The 24,978-nt window shown below is 33.6% G+C and overlaps 1 protein-coding gene across 1 annotated transcript; it reads right to left on the reverse strand.

Annotated features, from left to right (window-relative positions):
- Nucleotides 1–14,231: 14,231 nt before the first annotated feature.
- On the reverse strand, nucleotides 14,232–24,679 carry LOC132551354 (folliculin-like). Its single transcript, XM_060215494.1, has 9 exons — nucleotides 24,596–24,679; nucleotides 23,206–23,555; nucleotides 22,812–22,949; nucleotides 21,055–21,511; nucleotides 20,284–20,432; nucleotides 19,175–19,288; nucleotides 18,528–18,786; nucleotides 17,392–17,494; nucleotides 14,232–14,637 (listed from the first exon to the last, which is right to left on the reverse strand). Exons 2-9 carry the CDS (start codon nucleotides 23,449–23,451, stop codon nucleotides 14,454–14,456), a joined length of 1,650 nt encoding a protein of 549 aa, XP_060071477.1. The 5' UTR covers nucleotides 23,452–23,555; nucleotides 24,596–24,679; the 3' UTR covers nucleotides 14,232–14,453.
- Between the last annotated feature and the right edge of the window lie 299 nt (nucleotides 24,680–24,978).

Genomic DNA, 24,978 nt, shown 5'->3' on the forward strand with positions numbered 1-24,978 from the left:
CTTTAAATAGAAAAACTAAAATAGAAATAATCCTACTTCTCTTGTACGTTTCCGCATCATCAATGGCTACACTTTTGTAAAAACATCGATTTTATGTACTTGTACTAGATATGATAAAATCTCATTGATTTTAGCTTTAAATTTATAGAACTGGAAAATCTACCTATCGATTAAGTATACATGTTAAAGTTATTGGTCATTAAAAGATCAACTTTGAACTAATAGACACCCCGACAATACCGAATGACACCGGAAAATCAATACATAGGCTAAACACTTGGTGTCATTTGAGCAGAAACTCTAATCTTAACATTGCTGGGGTATTTTTATATAAACAAAATAACATTTTGAAGGTAATTTAGCAGTGTAGATAACACCTCATTCGTGATTATGTGAATGGAAACGTTGATATTTTACACTTAAGAATGTTTTTTTTATGATAAAGAAGAACATGTATTTGTATCCGACTGACAACATAAAATAAAAATCTACAAATTATTTCTTTATAAAATACAGTAAATAGACCGAAAAACTTCCGTAAATTTTGAATATTTTATTGCATTTAAAACACAGTAATATACAAAATGTATGTTGAAAGCTGCTTTTAATTGAGGCCAAATATAGAACAATAATAATAATATGATTAACGTTTTTGCTTATGAGTAACTCATTATTTTGTATGTTTAAAGACCCAAAGGTCAGGTGAGATATCAAAAAGACAATATTAGCGTTGGTGAATCCCTTCAGACAGCAGGACTCAGACTACAGGAGACCTCCGGATCGTTGTACATGTACACAAATGTAATTGATAGGATAAGTTCAGGTCAGTTAGTACATATTTTTTTACACAAATCTATCACAGATAAGAACATTTTTGGACATTTTTATACAATATCTATTCCAGTAGAAGAATTTGATTTTGATTAAATTTTTTCTATGTGTTTAGGATGAAGCTTGACTAGAGATATTTTGTAATTTACTTGGAGTGTATAAGGGAAGTAATATTTGAATAAAAGTAGATATCTTAAACGCCGGTCATGAGGCACTTTTCAGCTGATTCAACTCAAATGATCCACAATGAAAACAATCAGATCTGTTTTAAAACGTTGTATAACAATATAAATTTCGTTTTCTTTGGTTGAAGATATATGGGAATTAATTTGGTCTGAGGCCAGCATGTGCTATTGACCTTAACGCTCTCGACGTCTAGTCAGGCCTACGGTTATTTGATTTAAGAGTGTGCTGTGATTTTAACAGCGGTCTCATTGAACAATTGGCCCTCCATGAGTTGTTTCAAGGTAAAGTATCAGTATAATAGTTTTAGTTATTATTTTAGGAACGTAAATTTACTATCTAACGACAAACACTTCTATTATGTTTTAACCACCAAACAAGAATGTTTGATTCACTCAGTCATAGAGTCAATGATTAACACCAACAATAATAAATGGATTTATGTTTGATATTTAAACGTGTGTTTACACTGGGTGTGTCTAGGGTCAGGCATACGTTTCGATATACCAATAGTGAGGAAATTTGTATATGTACAAAATTCCGTTACGTAGTGGAACTAAGCTTAAGAAATAAAACTACAAATATAGCTATGTTATTATTAACTGATGTGGAAGTAATGACCCTTGGCAAATCTCAATGTTTTGAAAAATGAAAAAGTCCTACATGGAAATAATGTTTTGTGTACACTAGTTACTGATGGTCAGAAAAGAGAATACTTTTTTAGAATCATACTCAAGACACATTTCCTTGTGTATCAAAATACTGTTAGAACATAAAAACTAATTTATTTCCCAAAATCTGTTACCAAAATATCCGCAAGATTACGCGTATCAATTACATTCTAATAGTAATTCAATATATACTCTGGACAAGTATCAGAGCAAACAGCTGATACCTCCACATTGACGCCTCAAGTCTTTTAAGACGTGATCTATTGCATGGACGAGAATAGAATTTAGCTTGCTGTGTTTCTTAATCTTCGTTCAAATTAATAATGTATTGAAGCAATATATATAGCCTACATATTGGATTCTGATTACTCACTATCTACTCCTACTGTGTGTTAAACATATCTTCTGTCGGCAATAGTACCTTTATCAACCAATCTGCGTTGATGATAATGACTTATTCAATTAATAAGACATTTTAGCATAACTCAAAGAAAGTCAAATTGAAACTATGTATTGAGTATCAATAGTCAACCATTAGACTACACACACGACTTTTGTATAATTTCATATTGAAACTAACACTGCACGGAAATGGTGATGCAAACACTGATTAAGATGGCATCCCTTTCATATCACGTAAGAAATATATCATTTCAAAAATTGTACATATAGATTCATGAAATAGATTTAGACATTCTTTTTCAGTTTGAAAGAATTTTAACTGCATTAAATTCAACTTTATCCAAGATGTGCTTTGTGAACAGTTCATACAAATGTGCGTCATACTAAAAACACATTTTAATAAACTCAATGAAACTTTATTATCAGACAAATGTCGTTACATGCAACAGATTTGATGGATATCTAGGCTGTTCATGGATTATTACTAAACTACGTTGTCGTTTTAGCTGTAGAAAATGAAAAAGTCCTCATTAATTGAAATACTTTGATATAACATATATTTGAATGTACATTAAATATCCGTGATATAGCGTCGATATCATGTCTACCAGTTGTGTCTATTGGATTAATTATTCGATACCGGAATCAAATAGACTGTTATTACATATTCAGCAAATTCAACGACCAAGTATACCCTGGTGTGGATCCTGCACATAACTGTATTTTATTGATAATCATTTTCGCGATCTCAAATCCCATTAAATGAACATTCCATGGAAAGTATATTTAAACAACAACAACATTGGTTACGTTAGTAATGAGTGATGGGTGTGTGGAGGACGCATTTATAGTGTAACCACACTGAAATGTCTTAACTTGTAAATAGTACCATAGTGTCGCATCCTGTCGCATTATACTGACCATAAAAAACATTTTAATGATATATTATTACAACTCAAAACAAAAACAAAATACTCATATTTTAGACGTACAATCTGAAGAAAGGTCTGGAGTGTCACACCACTAGATTTACATCGCATACTTGACAAAGTTCAGGTAACATTTTTTTTTTTTTAAAAAAACATATTTAATGACATGTTTTAAAGGCAAAAAATGGAAAGAAACATCGGAAATGTGTTATACCAGGCTGTTGTAATAGACTGAGAATTTCATTTTAATCATAGTCGAAACATAACACCCTAAATATAATTGATTGGCAGAATGTTCTCCAAAATATCACGTCACAAATATATGCATACGTATTTAACTGAAAACATCCGCAGTTAGCAATATTACTAGTATATCAATCAAAAGGAATCCTCCACCCATATTGTTGTAGTACTGTATATTTCACATGTCCTCTTTCATACCTACTGTTAAATTTAACTGTTTTATCTGTGTCTTCCTGTTATTTCAAAGACTTTTAAAAAATGATATGAATAACATACAAAATAGCATATTTTGTATCAATTTTTCAATTGCTTATCTTAATAAGGAATGATCGGAGCTTCCGACCACGAAATATCTACATATAGCAGCACCTACCTTTTTGCGCCTAGCGGAAACCATCTTTGTAAAGGCTACATCATAGAACCCTTTCCGACTGTCGCCCATACTTGAAGGTGGTGTGCTTCTCTATATCCCATTTACTGCTTAATATTCTCCTGTATAATACTTTGTACAAACAGATAATCCTTCCCTGTTAGTCCATTTTAAATAATGTATCAGGTGTACAGCTACCTTAGTATATATATTTATATACCAGTAAGATATCGTGATTGTGCTTGATGATCCAGACTGTAGCCGAATTCCAAAACGATAGATTCAGTCCTAACACGCTTTCTGTTACTTTAATTTCCTTGATATCGGTGCTTAGATGTTCTCTACCCTAACAACGAATGTACATCAATATTTAAAGTGCTCCTGCTATCCATACATTATAAGTCACCTCACGATTTATACTTCAAACCAATGGTATCACTTCAGAACTACCTCTACTTATATAGTATACACGAGTCACTTTACCTCTCCTGGTGTGTGATCATTTCTGATAAAACTGCAACCCATATAAATAACGAAATAGTACACTATTGTGGGGTATCACTTTTAAGTTAGAAGAATCAGAAGTATTGGTATCGTTTAAATAAAACCCTATATTATACTGAATTGAATTCCAAATTACTTAGGTATTATCTTTCATATGATATTCTGTTCATACGAACCACGATCTCTGAACGTATACCTGGTGCTTTTACCTATATTGTATTACATTATCTATAGTTTCAGAAAGTTAAATAAAGATTAAAAAATTAATGTCAAGGTACATATTCAAAGAAAATATTTATATATTCAATTCTATATAAAGTTTTTCAGTTCTTTAAATATCACATAAATCATTTGTTATAATGTACATTTACTTACTTCTGTATTGGAGCAAGCGTTCATGCCTCCACTTTTTTTTTTTTTTTTTTTGATAAGCCAATTCGTATTCAAACTATGAATTTGCAATAGAAAAAAAACATCCTCTTTAACGCATTATAGTTGACATTATAATATCATTGACAATTTTTTTAAAAAAAATCCTTGATAAGGTGTTTGTGATCTTGAATTGATTTAATAAGCTGACTGTAACAAGAAAATATATGTATTTGTAATTTCCATATCTAGCTCTTGTATTAATCATAACATTTTGATTTCATTAATACGCCCTCTATTTTCCTAGTGTAGAGCCAAGTCAACACATAAGCTGCAATAATCTTCTTTTTTTTTTAATATTAAAACTTCAAAAGCCACAAACATGTATAAAGTATTGACATACACCACACCGTCTTATGGCGACATATCAAATCAATATTCAAGTTGTCTTGGGACTTTTCCCCCAATGTAATAAGGAATTTCCTGTCATATGGTGTTCCTAGATGTTACAGGGAATGGCTAATGTGTACCCGAAAATTTGGACGGTGAGTGTTTGAAAGCATTTATTTATATAGGAAGTGATATGTAAACACCACGTGCATTATTCAATACTTATTAATGTATTCAAATTAACCACTTTAATGAATGATTAATAAAAAGGAGTGCACATATAGGTCTGTTAAAAGTACATAGCTAGGTATCTATTACTGTAATACCTTTAAATCTTCCCCAATAGTCAGCTTTCCGAGATCTTCCGGACTGTCGTGTAATGTTCTACTTGAGATATGGAGAAGTCATATAACAAAATCCCATCACGCAGTTTGTTATCATACACACACACAAAAAGAAAGAGATTCACGTGAATTTCTCGTTTTAATAAGATTTTGTTTGGTTTACGAGATCTTTTCTCATTTCCACCTAATTGAAAGATGTTACAGTCTTGAACAACTGACCGATATCTTTTTTGCTCAAAGCTTGTTTGACGTTAAAATTTACATGAACGGGAACGACTGCGTAAAAAAGTATTACATATCTGTGAAATATTAAAATGCACTGTCCAGATGGAGCAGATCATCCATCTAGGACACATTTTTTATGATAATAGCTTTTGCAATAATCTCCAAAACATTGCATTGTGCCAGGCATGTGTAAAGTGGGAAGAGAAAGAAGTTTTTATTTTATCATATTAAACATACGTTTAAGAACTAAATGTAAACAATATTTCTTTCTAAAGTTTTTTTTATTTTCACGAAGAAAAGATATCCCACTTACAGTAACATATTTTGGTGAATAAAGGGAGACAGACTAAGCGTGACACCCGACATCTTGCGAAATGGTATTCTAACTTCCCCGTTAAAAACTGTATACTAAAGCGGGAACCAGACTCAACATCTGATAAGATACACTACAGGCAAATAAAGAATTCAACAGTTTCCTAACGCTGTGTCGTCCTTCTTTTAACGTGAAAGCTTAAAATCAATCAAGGAAAATCAAAATTAATTGAAAGAAATCTGACAATCAGATCGGGAGGAGCACGATCCTGTAATTCAACAAATCTAATATTAGATTATTTTGAAGAGAAGATAGCACCCAGCACTGATATTTATACCACGGGTATTGAATTACTGGAATATTATATTCAAATATTTGCAGCCTTACAAAAGCCCTCTCCCCTTCCATCTTATATTTGACCACATAATTTAAAGTTGACCAGACACAGTCTATATATACACGGACTACTGTTTGTGTTAATTCGAACTATGATTAAATTATATAGGCATTCTGTTGAGTGGACACAGAATTAACGACGAGTTCTCACACAACATTTTTTTAGCATACTAGTACATAATACACCGATATTCAAGGCCAGCAGGGTTTAGGGTATACATGTGAAGTACAGCTACCGGTTTTCCGGATCTAAACTACAGGTTGTATAATTAGTATAGACAAACATGTCTATACAAGACTATTTGAATTCACTTCCCTAATACTTATCTTAGTCTATGTGTTCAAACAATTCGTACGGTAGTGACAATAAACGTCCATTTGTAGACACAGAAAAGGAATAACAGCAGTCTATTAGATAGATCAGATAGATTAAAAGTTGACATTTTCAATGTAATCCAGTTTTATCAATATATTGTAGTAGGTGTTCTGGTTGTTCAAATTATTGTGGTTTTACATAATTTTTACGGAAAAGGGATGATTTTTCACGGACTGTACTATCATTTTTACTCTTAATTTTAATCTCAGATACAGTTTTAGTTTTCCTGAATTCACAGAAGAAAATTGAACATAAGGAGGTTAACAAATTCGACAGAAATTGTGTTTAAAAGTGAAAGATACAAATAAAACGTTTAATATTTACTAATTTATTTAGTAAATATTTTAGCATAAATGTGGTAATTCTGCAACAGCCAAACCAAGCACAACAGCATTATTATATCGGTAGGTATATCTATAGAAAAAGAACTCTGTAAATATATATATACGTATCACCCAAGGTGTATTTAAGTGTCATTTAAGGAGTCTGTAAAAACATCTAACGTGTCTATAGGTATCACCTAACGCGTCTATAGGTATCACCTAACGTGTCAATATGTATCACCTAACGTGTCAATATGTATCACCTAACGTGTCTATAGGTATCACCTAACGTGTCTATAGTGTCTATAGGTATCCCCTAACGTGTCTATAGGTATCACCTAACGTGTCTATAGGTATCACCTAATGTGTCTATAGGTATCACCTAACGTGTCTATAGGTATCCCCTAACGTGTCTATAGGTATCACCTAACGTGTCTATAAGTATCATCTGTATAAGTATATCTACTACATTCGTTAACAGAGTCATCCGTTTAGAGAGTCCCATTTTGAACTTCCGGTAGGCTAGTATTGCCCGAGTGGCGGGAGAGTCCGATAGCAGACGACATGTTTGAGGTTCCAATTCCTTCATCTCGATACCAATAGTGACGTCATCTTTTACAATAAAAATGGTAAATAAATATCAACTTTCAGTCTTACAGTGCTGGTTTATATACGTCAGCAGAGTAAAATAGGGAATTTCAGTGATAATGGGGAGTTATACTACTCATAGTGACCACCATTAAAGCAAAACTTCGTAAAAAGTAGTTGGAGCATAGTTATATGTTTATAAATTACAACTTGATACAGAGAATGCTAGGTACCTGTTTATAACAAAGTTTAACTCAATCTTTAATTTTTTTTCGAATTGTTATCAAAGAAAAATAACTTTACTGGTTTCTCTCGAAGTTTAAACTCCGCTCGTAAATCGTCTCTTGCTTTCCAACACAGAGAATGGTTCCCCACTCCCCACCCCCACTCCCTTCCATCGTAAGTGTTGCAATAAGATATTAGTGATATAAAATGTGGACTGATCAAACATAACACTTGGAATGTTAACATTACGTAAATCCATGCATGAAGTATTGTCGTTAAGAAATGTATTGCATGATTTTAAATATTTGCGAATATTGTTTATAGTGCAATTCAGAGGAAAACTTTAGGGTATCCTGTGTCAGTGTCATTTGTTCGGTGAAATGTATCGTGGGTTTAAAGGATTCAATATCCACGAGCCAGTTTTGATTTTTCTGTCGTTATTAGCATACATTGTGTGCAGTCTTATTAGTGGTATACAACCGATAAATGGGCGTTTAACACATGTACATAGTAAAGAATGTTTGGATACGCATTATATTAGTCAACGGCTGTGTGCAAGGTGCAGTTCAATGTGTATAATCACAATTTCAGTGTCGCTGATTTAATTAAACCTGTCGACCTTACCAAACTTTGTTTGTTTTACAATAATTGTAAACAAGTTATCTAGACTTATCGGTCATTATCTCTGGATTTAAGGAAGGAGAATAGCATAATGAACTCTGAGTAACCGGAACAAACCCGTGATGTCCGATGTGCGACCTTACTGGAATCGAACCCAGAACGTCGTGGTGAAAGACACGTACTATATCCACTTCGCAACCAAATTAAATTAAAGTTAATCCGTTTGTTTTTGTTTTTAATGTCCTCTGACTAAGGTACATGACAGAAATCGATATTAACTACAAGTAACAGTTTCAATATTGACGATATCTTATCCCTCTGCTACTTTCCTTCCGACTGTAATGTCTCGCCAGGTATTTCTGTCCAAACAGCGTAAAAATAACATTCGGATGGCATCGACAATGTCCGGTTATTGATTATGTATTTCGCACTTGACACATTAGGCTAACAACCGATATCAAAGTTCCCGTCCAAAGTTAGTGACAGATTTCCCTAATCTCAAGACATTATAAAAACTTAGGATATTGATTGTTTAAAATTTTATTTATATAATGTATATAAAGAGTATAGAGGATATCGATTTGTTTATTATTCAATATCGTATATATGTCAGGTATATGACACAATATCTGTATTTTCCACGAGTGTGATTTAGTAATGCGAGATTATATTACCAGCAACTGTTGAGATATAGAAAACTAGTGGTTTTTCAGTTAAATTATTTTGTTTTAACTGAAACCTTTTTAAAAAGATAATTGAAAAATACATACTTACTAAATCACCCTGCCCTTTGATGGAAGACGTTAAGACAATATCGGTGTGTCAAACACTCGACCATAGGTCTTCTACACACAACATTATATTAAAACTGGAGAACCATATCACAGCAACACGCAATAACGACAAAACCCATCAAAGTGTTCATTGCGTTTAAAAGTCTTTCCAATAACACACGTGAAAAAAAAGTTTAAAGGAGTGCATATTTATTGAAAATTTATTGGATATTTTTCAATTTATTGAAGGCATGAATTACACGAGCGACTTGTGTCGTGCAAACTTGCCATGGTGTCGTGGATCGAGTTTAAAAAATGCTCGTCAACCTTTATTTAAAGGGTTAAAGTATGTAGATTTAATACAGAAAGACTGAAGTCGAACTTCCTCGACAGGATTTTATGTTTTAATTCATGATAATACATGGTCATTTTGTCGTATATATAACATTAAACTTACTGTGTATCATGTAAGTGATATGTTATTTATTCTGCAAGTGTCAAGATACTCCTACCATACACTACATACCTACCTAGCTTCATTAATGTATTGGTAAACTGGTATCGTTTTATTCAAGTGTATATATAATGTCTCTCATCTGACCTTTTTATTGTTAATATGACTACAGCTAAGGCTAGTTTAAAACAATTAATATATTTTCATCGTCCATGTGATATTGCGTGCATTACGAGAATGAGCCAACATGTACAACATGCAAGAGGATCTCTGGCCAAAACGAATGATGGAAAAAGTTTCTGTCTTTGTAATTTAACGTTTTAGTAACAGGTAGCTAAGAAGAAAAGAAAAGTTGAAGATCTCATGTGTTACTATGGAAACATCGTATCCATTTTCGTTTCTCCAAAGTAGGAGAATAAACAAAGATGTGCAGATGGTTCCACTTTGGTCGCCTCCAAATATCGCATGGAGGATACAACAGATCTCAATGGTTCTTAATTGTCATCTACAAATAAGACAACGGAGAAAGCATCGTTCCAGTATGAGGAAAGTAAGCGGTGAGTGGTGCCACAATTAGTCGCCTCTTATGACATACATTGGAATACAACAGCCATATTTCTATGGTAACTTTCAAATAAACAGTTTCTAGCCAACATACTAATCTCATGCTATGAATGGTTAATGACATGAAGGCATCTGAAATGACTTCTAGGTTCCGTGATCGTTACTTCTTAGACAATCAATACACTAACTAGTTAATGAAGTACATCTGCCTTGAAGGTGTGGAGCTTTAGTTGCAGTAATTGGGGAGTGTTTAATGTTTATATCGGCCGTAGAACTTACAAATTTATGCATATGTATGTTCTATGTTCACGGAAGTTGTACGTTTGGTTAAAGGTACATGTACTTTCAAAAACAAGAATTTTAGAGAGAAATATTCAAATGTGCAAAATGGATGTAGTCATTTAACATATTAAGTCTTCGTCTGTAAAGTGATATGGTGCATAAGGAGCATGGGCACCTATTTCAATTAACCACGTTCACACGGTTTAAAATTTGTTATTACTGTCTACAGGTACAATGTGTTATCTGGGATTTCGTAGATAATGCCGGCTTTGATGTCTGTACATGTGTATATACATGTAAAGTTATGTAGGCCTACATATCGTATTAGGTACTTTTTTCTCTGATTTTGAATTTTGAAGATCTAGATATACCTGATATTCACGTAAGGTTTCATAAAATTGTCAAATAGAGATATTTCCACAATTCAAATTTTGTCGCGTCAAGTTAGGACGAATCAGAGACTTACACACCATACTTCTTTTCCATAATGCTGGGCAATTGTTTTGATCTTGTGTCAATAATGATTTAAAACGGTGCGAGAAGTGAACGTCACGACTATACTTGATTTGTGTTGTTGTTGCTCTCCTATTAACTTTTCCTTAACAAAATCACGAGCCTGCGTCTGTAGTTTACTCTTTAAAATAACATGGCTGTATTTTGTTAATGTGTTTGACTGGGTCTTGACCTCTTCCGGAGATTTTGAAATGTATTATTACTGAACAAACAGAAATAAAATGTATCAAAACATAAAAATCAAAACTTGAGTCCAAAAATCAATATTGTGTGTGTTGCTTATATACAAAAATACCAATATTACAAGATATATATCGTTTAAATTCAATATAAATAGGGACACTTTACTTTATGTAATTCAATGTTGTCCAGCTTTTAAGCTTTTTAGGTCATCAATTAGTTAATAACAATTGAATCATATCCGGAATACAGATGTCGGAATCAGATTTCCTACTGTCCACTTTAATTCATTCCTGGTAAAATATTTAGGCTAACACGAATGATTTGGGTTGTATAACTTTCTTCGTTATCCATTTCTTTCTTTCTTCTGTTTATGTCTAACCCCTTTTTATTTTATCGATTTTAGTTTGAATCACCAGAATGCGGTTGGTGAAAATAATTTCATTCAGGGGAATGGAGAAAAAGTGCGCCCTCCCCCTCCCCCCACTATCGAATTTATAAACCTTAGTGATACGGTAGTTGATTTCATCCCAAAAACAAGCGATAGAAATCATTCGTTTCTTTTTTAACCAGTAACATATTATTATGGATCATGAACGACTGAGATGATTTTAATAAAATTTGTTCGCAAGTATCCTTAGGGAAGGGGAACCTATTATATATAAACAGTGGGTCTGCCCTCCCCACCCCTTCCCGAGGGGCGTAAGAGTCAGAGCTCAATAGGGAAAATCTATATCAATTTTTGTAAAATCTATCTTAAGCTTGTTTCTTAAGGAATAGCAGGATATTATTCAGATTAGGTCTGAAGCAAGCTAGGGTGAAGGGAAATCAGAGGAAACTTCCTTGGTAAAGAGAACTTATTTTATACAAACTGCATGTAACCCTCTGTTGGCAGGAGGGGCGAGCTTATCATGGGGAAATAGATACAAGTATTTTAAATACTTTTCCATCAGTAAAATAAATCTTCTGACTTGTTACAGACATAAAAAAAATCAAAGCAACACATCTTGTCGATGGGAGTATTATGAAAACAAATACATTTTATGTACCAGCCCAATCTTTTTTCATACAAATCTACCTGGATGGACAGACAAATCTACCTGGATGGACAGACAAAGTTTTTGTTTGGAGAACATCTTTTACACAGAGATCCAGAACATCAGGAAGACAAAGAGAGTTTCAAGCTGAAGAGCTAATGTCAACCAAAGCAGCAGTACAACTGTTCTTGGGTATCATAGTTGTGTCCTTCAGCAATGCACTTTACTCCAGGTGATTGGAGCTAGCACAGGTTTGTCTGTACAAGTTTGTAGATATACATAAGTTTGTATATCATGTATTTGTTGCCATGGTTATAGTTGCTGAAATAATTGTCAACAATTGGTCAAAAACAATTGCTTATACATGAATAGTATGTCTAAGATAAAGATCTGTTTGGTGGATATTTAGCCATTGTCTGATGAAAATTAATAGGTTTGAAACAATTAATACAATTACCTCTGCAGACAAGAGTGATTTCCTCAGATTGGTTGAGAGGACAGAGGAGGAGAAGGAATTATTAGGTACAGCTACAAGTTAATTGTAATATACTACCAGTATTACAAACAACACCTGTGATCCTTGTGTTCTACTTGAACAGCCCACAAGAGTTCGAAACATTTTTCTAATATTGACAAAGAATATCTATCTTTTCCATCAATGTTAATTGTATGTGTAAAATGTCCAAACTCACTGAGGATGTGAGACAATGGATGGCATGTGTCCATTCATATGCATTACTTCGGCATTTATTTAGCACAGTCTTTCAGGCAAGAAGACTGGTGGTGTTCCACTGTAGTAATTTTTTGAAATGGTTCTCCGGTTAAAGGGAGACTACTCTTCTTTAGCCGTACATCAATTTTGTCCTTGTGTTTCTCATTATTTCATGGAAAAAATGTTACAAGTATTCCTTATTCATTACTAATTGGTACAAATTATACAATAAGTAATGAATCGTGTAGAATGAGAAAGAAAATTGCAAAAGAAATGTCATACCATTTAGGTGTTATTCATTGAGATACTTGTGTGAATGTAAAGACTTGCTAACTTTTTGTTGAACATTGATAAGAGACTTTAGTTGATATCATTCCCACCTTGTAATTTTTGCCTCATTTTAATGGTTATCAGTTTTGTTATTCATGATATTGTCATTATATATCAAGTACTTATTGTAACAATCATATCAATCATTACAAATTTGTAATTAATAAATGTATCATTGTTGTTGATTCCTACAAAAGTACATAGAAATAGAACTTCTTGATTTTTCAGGTTGACAAAGAACATCGACAAACTGAATAATTTTGTACCCTTGTCTTTCTTTTCTTCCTCATAGCATTATGTTATTCTGATAAATGATGCAAATATCAAACAGAAGAGAAGTTGAAAACTTGTAAATGTATAATTCCTGTACATGTTTGGACAAATGTGGTATTTCATGTGATAACTGACTATTTGTCTTTTGTCTGCCATGTTGTATTATGCGACACCAGAGGAATAAAATTCATTTACATAAATCATTGAATTTTGTTTGATCCTACAAAGGTACTTCTCCCCCTACATGTGCAGAAGCCAGCATGTCTCTGCATGGGTCTGTAATCAGTTATCCTAAATGTTTTAAATAGTGTGTTTTGCCATGAAGGAGTCATTCACATTCTTTCCTACAGCCCAACAAACAGCAACACATCAGGATATCTAGAACCTCTTGCTCTGTTATGATAGACATGAAAACTATTATACCTCAACAGTTACCTTGTATTACAGGTATTATCCAAAGTTATAGAAAGGTTTTTAGCTCACCTGGCACAATGGGCCAAGTGACCTATAGGGATACTGCAGCCTCTGTTGTCTGTCAACTTTCACAATATATAGGGGAAAGAGGGGACCAATTTGTGTAATTGGTGGGTCTGGGTGTTGTCCCAATTTGGCCTGAAGCATGCTTGTGTGAAGAGGAATCACTTTTGTATATGATTTAAATATTGGAAAGTGGAGTTGTTTTATTAAATTTAGCGAGTATATGTGAAGTTTTAATGAGTGAAAGACTGAAAAAGGTTTTCTTCATTGCTGATGCTGTTTATACGTCAATTTATATCAAATAAATTTAGATCATGCAAACAAATCGTTTTATTTCAGTGCTAGAATAACACTGTACTGGTACCTTGTAGCATGTAAAGAATTTATAAAACAATAAGCAATGAACAGTATACAATATCTTTTCAGTTAACTTTTGCATTATTTCTTATCCAACGCTGAGATTTTGCAGTAGACAGTATATGAGTGTTGTAGTGACAGTTACTTCCCGCCATCCAGAACTGGAGTACCCACGGTGTAGTTTTTTGTTCTCTGTCTTCAGTGGTGAGATTTGGTAGTAGAAAGAATATGAGTTTTGTAGTGACAGCTAAGTCCTGTCATCCAGAATTTCAGTAGTTGTTTGTCCTCCTCCTGAGCACCAACAACTTGTAAAAGTTTCTTTGTATCCTCTTCAGATCTGCTGCCACCAGCTTTTGTAAACTTGAACAGAACTTTCACTTTACTGAAAACAAAGAGACAATAATTTTTGTTACATTTGTATAATCAATTTTCAATAAAAAAGCTCTAATAAGATTTCTTAGTATATACTTTTTTGGAAAACTAACTTGTATTTATCATGTAACCATGCACATAAAAACATTTTTCATTATATGACTTCAAAGTGTACTTGCTTGTCTCCCCTGATTGTCGGTAATTGATGACATCTTTGTCATAGCAACATTTTCTGGAATTCAGTCTAACACAAGGTGCCAGGACTTGAGACATTTTGTCTGTATTTGATAATTTAGTGAAACCATCATACTTTGTATGTTTTAATGCTATTTATATACATATATCAAATTGTTTTGAGTTGTTCTCATGTCTGATGAAATCAGGTGGGGTAAGGATACATGTCCAAAAGAACAAGCAGTATTATAGTATTTATCCCCATTCTTTATCCAATACCAGTATTTACTGTAGATCTGGTATATAAACATTTATAATATATAGACCAATATCTACTTTTGATAGAAACACTCCTGTAGATTTTTGCAAGATGATATCATTATCAGTGAGGGATTGTTGACCAACTAATTAGCACTCACTAAGGATATCTAAAAGTGAAATTTGGTATGGCAAAACCTATCACTGGCAGAATAGAAGTGTTGGCCTACTCATATGATTAAAATGAAGTAAATGGCTCTTCTAACTGCTTCTGTTTATGCTGAACAATGTTAAATAACTACCAGGTACATCAAACAGCTACATGTTTGTATCTAACCACTAACATTCCCACCTCCATTTCACAAGATTACCCAATTACTGTCATAATTCAACATAATTACATGAATGGAGTGGCTTCTAGTGAAGTTTTCACATGCTTTTATCGCATAAAACAAATTCTTTTTTATAATTTTTTTGCATACATTTCTAATTCATTTATCAACTTTGATGAAAAAAATAAAGGTGTTGCCACATTACGTGGATGACAAATTACTAAATATCCCAGTACTCTTAATCAAGTACTGAGAACTACATAAAAACATTTTACAATATTGTGTAGATTCTTATAGACATAAACACATAATTTTCTTTCTTTGTTGATTTAAGCAGATCTTTTCCCTTACAACAACTTGACAGCACTTTGTTTTGATGATGATGTTGCTATTTAAATCTATGCATGTAGGGTAGATCCCAGATACGATGCATTCGTGACAGACAACAATACAGTATGAAAAATCAAAATGACTGAAAAATGTTTGGTTATCAGACCTACTGATACAATTATCATTTGTTTCTTTTTCCTATAAAAATTAAAACATTCAAGGGTAGGCAAAAATCATTGTGTGTGAAAATGGGGATGTGTCCAATCCGAAGCCTCTTTAAGTGAATCTGTCAAATGGGAGGTATGGGAGGTACATAGTACAATATAAATAAAACAATCTTCACTTATATTATAATTTATGAAATTAAATCTTTAAATGATTTTTACCATTACTGTTGCCTAGATGTATTGTACATGATATGTATAATCATGTCTCTTTAATGCCAATATTTCATAACAAAAACAAGGACTTGGCTAGGATATCCCACTCTATAGCGCTACAAACACATCCATATCCAATAAGTGTACCCAAACAATGATGAACTACATTATACTTCCTGAGGCTGGTTAGATCTCCATGTTCAGTTCTACTGGAATGAACTCATCTTTTTATTTTACAGGCTGTTTTGGGATCGGATTATTTACCTACCACCTTTTGAACTGAAGGATAATATATCTGCAGTCAAATTTTTCTCACAGATATTACTGTTACATCCACTATCTAGCATGAATTTTTGGCTATGTATTTTCGCCATGATGAAGATGACGTCACCTAAAGGCTTTTGTCAAGGGGAGATAAGTCATACAACTTTTGGTTGTCAACATTTTCAATTGATTATTAAATCACAAACAATTAAAAATTAAAATTGATATGGATTTATGAAAGGTTTATTAATAAAAAATATGAAGAAATCTGATAACTTTCATATGGAATTAAATACAAGGTAACATCTATTGTAATTCTATATATTGTTTTTTTTTTTTTTTTGTAGAAAATACTGAAATCTTTCTTTCCATATACATACATGTATTTAAGACAAGTCAAAATAATAAATGATTCCAGGGGGCAAATAACACAAGAATTAAATGTGTAATTTTGAATTGTCAATAGTGGTCATAACGACTGTCACATTTTTCAGGTCAGTCATTATATCAAGATAAAAGAAAGATGGGTCATTTATCAGAGTGGAATATTTTGAAGGACAAATAAGTGTCACCAAAGCAGACTGATTTCCAAGTTTTTACTCAAGGATGGACATTTCCTTTTTGGTATAAGTTAGAGGAAGGAGCTTTTTTTGTGACATTACCTGTTTATCTGATATTAAATTACTATAAGATTTACAATTACACGAATGTATTTACACAGTTTTATGATGTATTGACTATTTATATTACAGTAACTGTATTCACAGAGTACTGATGCATTTCAGACCAGATAAAATAATATCCATAGTTAGTACAGTCATTCTTAATATGACCTGACAATATACCTTGGTATACTATTTAAAAGCCGTTCAATGGCTGAATGGCATTCAGCTCAATTCTCCACTAAGCATGGACATAGAAATATTTTTTCAAACACTTGGTCTCACAGTTCTCTATATGACTGGAGTTTTATAGAAGCAATGAATGCTTATTTCACACGATGGGAGGTGGACAAAAATAACTTACTTCATCCATTCCTCTTTGAGACATATAAGATACTGTTCTAGTACTTCATTTGTGAGGTTTTCATTTTTCAATGCCATCTCCATTTTTGTTAAAACAGTAGGTCCTTAAAAGAGAGAAAAGGTATGAATATACAATAAAGACAATATGACACCAACAACACACAGGAACGTAAAACATCCTGAAGAGTTGCTAAATAATGAGAATGTTGTGAGGAATTCTCGTAATCAAGAAAATATCTGTTAGACATAAACAGCCTTAATCTTATAAGTAGAAGTATTCTGCCATATGTTAATATCAACAGTTATGGTGACCTTGACTTCTAAACCAGGAAAATGTGACAAATTTCCATAAAAGGAATGGTGACCTTGACCCCTCAATCAGGAAACAAGAACCCATTTGACGTTTGCTCACTCTGATCAAAATCCTTAAAGAAATCAATTCACTAGAGTGATATGACACTGATATTTTGGACAGGATGTGACAGGATGTGGCATGATGTGACATGATGTGACAAGAAGTGACAGGATGTGACATGATGTGGTGTATTGGGTTAGACACAGGTAACACTAAACAGATCCATGTAAAATGGCAGGAATATAAGAATGAAACAAAACCAAAAGCTATAGGTGGTAATTATAAAAATATCAGTCATTCTACCAGTGTAGAATTTGGGTCAGAAGACAATTTGGTGTAAGAGCTGAACCCAAATTGTATAGCATTGTAGAATATCCATATCCTGCATACCAGAACATCTAGCTTTATAGCAACTGAATTTCATTCTTTAATGTTTTACCTAGATGTTTAAAAGAATACAAAAAAACAGAATGGGAAAACCCAACAATAGATATAGCAACTCTTTCTGGGAAAGATACAAGTGAGAAGTGAGAAAAGTACATACATTTGTATACATAAAGGATTGACGAATACCCATACAACAAACCAGTTTGTGTTATTGTTTCTAGATGGAGTGATTTGCTGACAACATGACTGAAAATTCAAACAGTGATTTTATGTGGTTTCCATTGTAAATTCAATTGAATTATTCCATAATGGACATGTGTATCTTGCAGTAACAGACATAAAATGATGCAATATGTCTTCAAATGTAGTAACCTTCTGGAACTATGACCGTTTACCTTTCTCTGGTAGTGAGGTTGGACTGGCCAGGCTAAAATCACATTCTCTAAGCTGATCAAGGTCTATGGCACATGTAGTGGAGGGGTCAGTGTTATCGCCAACAGGGGAGATAACCTCCACCAATACAAACATCTCAGTGGCCATGATGTGGTTCGGAATATGAACATCTGGAGCCAGGCCAAGGAAGTTACATTTCCAGGAGGCTTCGTAATCCTGACTGTATGACACAACTCGGCAGCATCCCTTGGGTACAATACACTGCAACAGGAATCCAATCTCTACATTATCAGGAAGTTGGTAAATATGTATGTTAAAAGATATGAGGTACATCACAACCATACAAAAGGGGTGACATATTATGACCATATTCTGTATCATCATCTGTCTGATGACCAGTGAAGATTTTACACACCATCATCTGATTGATGACCACTGGGGAAAAAATTTACCTGTAGAAAAATCTAAAATTTGAAATAAAAAGAGAAATTGCTATACAAATGCAAAAATGAAAGGAAGTCCACAAAGAACAGAAGTGAGTCTAATCTAAATCTAATTTGTACTTTATATAACAATGGCTCACAAAAAACATTTCAGTTAGTTCCAAATTCAAATAATTAGACAAAAACGCGATTGAAAATGTACTTACCTTCAGAGCACTTAACACCGATTTTACAGCTGATTTTAAAGCACCTCTGACAATAACTTGATTACCAATAACAGCATGGTGGGCTAGGATATGGAACTTCTTCGCCCCAAGACTCTACAAAACACCATATCATATTAGTATAGAATCTATATCTACATAAACAGTCAGATTTCCTGCCTTCATGGCTTTTGTACCATAACCTACTGTTAGGTTTCTGATATATACAGAACAGTGATACATGATAACTTACAACACACACACAATTTATATTGATGGTTTTATTAAGTTTTTATCTTAATTACATTCTAATATTACTGATTATTGTTCAGTTAACATATGATAACAGATAACAATGAAAATACCTCCCCTTGATTAATACAAATTTGAATTCTGTCCCTTTATTAGATTTTGGTTTATTGCTCCAACAAAACCAGTGGTATAACCATGATTTGGGTTATCTAGTCTACATCAAGATTTTGCTGATCTTGCCCTCACATGAACTGTGGTATGTGAAGATTTAGGGTATCTATAGCCTTTATTTTTTTATACAAGATTTGATTAGCCCCACAACAACTGTGGTATATCAAATTTTTCATTTTCTAACCCACACAAAACCTGTGGTATATTATGATTTTGGTTTTCTAGCTCCAACAAGAACTGTGGTAAATCAAAATTTTCATTTTCTAGCCCACACAAAACCTGTGGTATATATAAGAGCTTGGTTGTCTAGCTCCCACAAAAAGTGCTGTCCATCAAAAAGATTTTGTTTGAGCCCCAACAAAAAATGTGTTTTTTGAAGATTTTGGTAATTTTCTCCCTTCAATTATAGAAAATTGCAGTACCATATTTTTCGGACTATACGCTGCATTATTTTTCCTCGTGAGTAGGTGTGCAGCTTATATGTGGACGAAAAAAAAAACAAAATTGGCAAGATGATAAATAAAACCCTCCCCCCTCCCCAAAACAGGAAGCATACCAGTTCACCAGTACAAGACCCTACTTATTACCTGCAACATAAGGTATATCAAGGTTTTGGTTTTCTAGCCCCCTACCCTTGAAGAAATTTGTATATAAATATATTTGCAACTATTCACTATTATAATACAAACCCTCAGTAGATATCTGATGTTCTGTACAGCAGACACTGATGATGATTCTTCCTGTTCTTCTTCTTCCTCTTTCTCTGTCACCTTCTCCTCTTCTTCATCCTCCTCTGTATCACTCTTCTTAAACAATTTGATGAAGCCTTCTTCAGTCTCTGTTTAAAATAGACAAATACAGAATACTGAATTATATTTATTCTAAATAACACGCTGTTGTCCTAACAATATCAGGAAGCTTCCTTCAGTCTGCTTAAAATACACCAATATTAATATCCTCCTTATTGTAAAAACAAGGACTATTCCATAACTCACTTCCATAACTCACGACAAACCAGAGTTGCTGCTGTCATTGTCTAAATACAATTTTCTACATCAGTATAGCACAAGAACCTGGTTTTCCAAAATCCTATGACGCAAGTTTTTTATTTCTTATTTGGAAAGATATTTTATCAAACATCTCTTTACATTTACATTATATAAAAGGCACTATATTGGAAATTACAAATTGAATTTTTTTTCAAATATGATTTTAAAAGTAGTTTTCTATAGCTGGAAAATCTGAATGTGAAAAAGCTCTCAAACAGAAATTTCAAAAAAGAGATCTTGGAAGGATGGACGATAAGACAAACATGATTTAAAGTTTAGCCAACCATCTAATACTGGTAGACTAAATAGCTTGCAAGTTTATATGCCATCCAATCATTGCAAGCATTTAAAGATTATCCTAACATATAAGGAATTGAGATAACTATCCTGTTTGATGAGAGAAGTGCATACCTTCTTGTTTCTCCATGTCTATAATGGAGTCCTCTGTTGGAGGCCCCTCTAGAAGTGATTCTGTGATACGATTCCCACATGCCTTAAGTATCCACACAAATGAAACATGGAGAATCTTGAAAATGTTTCTGTCTTCTGTTAACTCCATAAGTGAACGAGCTGGTTTCGGATTTATATGAAATGACACAAGTTTGTTAGGTTCTTTGGGACTTTTAGCTTGCTCAACATCATAAACTTTCTGAGCTTTCTCTTGTAAGTGTTCAACTACTATTTTGAGATTTTTCACCAGAAATGGCCAGGAATTCAATAAATAAATTTTATCCATCATAACAATAATTATGCTGTATCGTCTCTGAAACCCTCGAGCCTGGAAGTCTCTTATGTGGAAGGAGTAGGATATCACATGCCCTTGTTGGTCATTCCCAAAAAATATAGGTCCTTCAGTGCCTGGACAAACCTGGAAATTACAGATCAAAATCAGATATTTTTTTCAAAGTTAAGTTAGTTTGAAAAAGAACCATGCAAAGACTAAAACCATATATGAGTTATCTTACCCTAACAAACCTTCTGTGATCAGTATCAGTTACCATATTTTCTAGATAATAAGCTGCATATTTTTTCCCTCAGGAGTCAGGTATGCAGCTTATGTATTCTTGCAGCTTATATGTGAAAGAAAAAAAATGATTGGCAGGATGAAAAATAAACTAGGAAGGATATCAGTATACCAGTACGAGACAGTATCCAGACAATACTGATTATTTTACGAGTACCTGTTGTCAGGTGTTTGTAACTGAAACAGATCCTCTTGAACCTTCATTTGCAGTCATTTGAGGATGATTTGAAGGTTGAAATAAAAATATCAATCTCCATGGATTAAATTAATAATGTCTTTTAATATGAATCACAATAATATCTTCTTGACTTTCGTGGTTACTTCAAAGCAATCGTGGAAGTTTACAATAGCCTTTTGCATCCTGGGATTGATAAGTCATTGGGTTATAGGTCAAATTCTAGAACAATCGCCATGCTAGTTTACAATATGAATGGCTTCGTGTAACTTAAAAGAAGAAATGATATGGGACTATAAGAATTCTACGTTTTTTGAAATATGTCAATAAAATAAAGGATTGTCTGTGTATAGTTCATTTGCAAACTTTATTAAATATTTCACTGATAACCTTGATAAACTTTGGTCAACATAATGGATACCACTTCATAAGAACTGCCTTCCATTATCTTTCCGGTATGTCAAACATCAACAATAATCACCACATCGTAAGAAAGCGTACAGCATATATGTGGACCAAATAAAAAAAAAACTTAAAACTGGTCCTACAGCTTAAATACCAGTGTGATTTATGATCCTGAAAAAATGGTACCTCCTTAAAACAGACCGAGCCCCTGTGATCAACATAACTTGTCTCTCAACAACAAACACAAATACATCTACCACTTCATAACAAACCAACCAAGCCCCTGTGATTACCAGTTACAAACCCATGTCCTTACTAATAACAAGACCTGTGATTATTAGTAACATATATCAAGCCTCTTTGATTACCTGTAACAAGCCCCTGTGATTACCTGTAACACAAGCCAAGCCATTGATTACCAGTAACACACATCAAGCCCCTGTGACCGTCAGTATCATAAATCAAGCCCTTTTGATTACCAGTAAGAAGACCCCTGCGATTGCCAGTAACAATTCCCTGTTTTCCATTAACACAACAAAACCCTACAACAAACTGATGACTTACCTCACCACTAAGGCTTCGTAAACAGGCTTGTCGGATCATGCTGAACACCTCTCGGTTGTGAGGCTGTCGACTGCTTACATAGCTGACCTTTACATCATCATCGTGACTCACAAAACCAGGCTTTACAGAATAACAACCCTGGATTAGAGAAAATTTAATACAAAACAGTTTTACCCTCTTTAGTAGTTTTTCTACAGGCAAACTGAAATTTATGTAGCATTTTACCATTTCTGATCTATAAAAGCGTCAGATCATAATCAATCTGCACAAACTACCATGATAATTATATATTGATAGTTTACACATTTATAAATTTCTCACCTTTCACCTCATATTGTAAAGCTGGAAGTATTGGGATATAACAATGTCATTACCAGGATTATTATTGACTTACCTCACAGTGGTTGGCAAATGAAGGAGTAGGTGTACTGGGTTCAGTGACAGGTGACTTGAGCCCCTGTGCTCCACCTTCTCCCTGTGTACGAGACAGTAGTAGCTGCATGGTGTTGTAGTGTTCCTCAGCCACACCTACAACACTGTCCCCACTCCCCAACTCCTGGGGATGGTTTGGCTGGGTACAAAACAGAACTTGTGGACCATGTAGTTCACAGAAGTGACACAGCGATATAATGGCATTCATTGTAGAATGCTTTCTCTATTTTCTAAACAGTACACCACAGGTCTCTATCTGTACTTGTGATTCTTCATGTGAAATGTCTGCTTTATTAAGCTTGTTTATGTCACCTGAAAAAGTACACATAGAAAAAAGGATAAAGATATCAGAAAGACAGAAAATGGGAAATTCAGATGAAATGTAAAACTCTACAGAAAAAACAAGTATTTCCTGTTATTTTTTTTAATAATTGCATGCATCTATGTAAAAAAAATAAAGAATAAACCAAAGATAACGATAAATTTGGGTGATACAGTGGTAATGCACTCTCCTTTCAAATAGCTGACAAATTGGACGAGAAAATGGGGCAACATGCTTGGCCTTGTGGGTTTTCCTTGGGTACTCTAGCCTCCTCCCACAGTCAAAGACTTGTGTGCATCACTAATCTACACAACAAGAGTCATTAATATATAATATAAGCGTTGCATACAGAATCTGAGAAAAACCTATCCAGTATTTCCCATAACCATCAATGTCGAATTCTAAGATGGCTGCCTGTCAACTATTTTGTTTTAATGATCAGTCTTAAAATCAAAATAACTATATCTAGAGATCAAGGGCATATCATTTACAAATTTTCACTGTCAAGATCCAAGATGGCCACCTATCAACCATGCATGTTGCTTTTCTTATCTGTCCCAAAATAAAATGTACACCCTAGAATCCCAATAAAATTCATCTGAAAGTATAGAAAGATCCATTCAATACTAGCTTTAACAAATGTTCATTTTCAAAATCAAAGGTAGTCACTTCAGCCATTCAGTTTTTTCTGATCATTCCAAAAATGGACAAGGCTGAAACTAAACATGAAATACAAGAAAGATGCATCCTGTATTTATCAAGAAATAGAGACAACAATCTTCTATTGTCAAACTCCAAGATGGTTGTCCGTCAACCATTTTGTTTTTCTGATCAGACCAAAAATCATTAGGACACAACTAAGGCTCAAGGGAAATCTAAACATATGGAACATATTAATTTCTACAGTGTATACTTGCTTCATGATACTAATAGTTAATGCAGTTATTGAATGTCATGTACTTTCTTAGTCTTACGCTAATCAAATTGTTTACAGCCACTGGCTGAAGATTAATCAGAAGATGAAACTTACATGTCAACTTGATATCATAGTCTAACGCATGAATTCATGGTACACGGCATGTCTCAATTACAAAATATTCTCTACTTTCAGTTTCCACAGCAGTTGTTTACATATTCTGTTCCGCCATGCACTGCATCATGTGACAATGATACATAAATAAAACGACAATTATTATTGGACAGGTTCAAATATATTAAGCCAATCAAAAATGTTGTCTTGCGACAGATTCGGAAAACCTAAACATCGGTTTGTTATAAAATGGCGGGCGAGAAGTTCCGAAGTCGACGTCTCATCAAGTTTGAACTGTTCAAGAGGAACAAAACATGTGTAGGATGGTTTTGAAGAGCAATAGATGTGTGCGAATCTTTATAATCGTAAATCAAGGACATTTT

Source organism: Ylistrum balloti, unplaced genomic scaffold (assembly GCF_031769215.1).
Source record: "Ylistrum balloti isolate Yb309-2 unplaced genomic scaffold, AGI_CSIRO_Ybal_v1 Utg370196, whole genome shotgun sequence".
Lineage (NCBI taxonomy): Eukaryota > Metazoa > Mollusca > Bivalvia > Pectinida > Pectinidae > Ylistrum > Ylistrum balloti.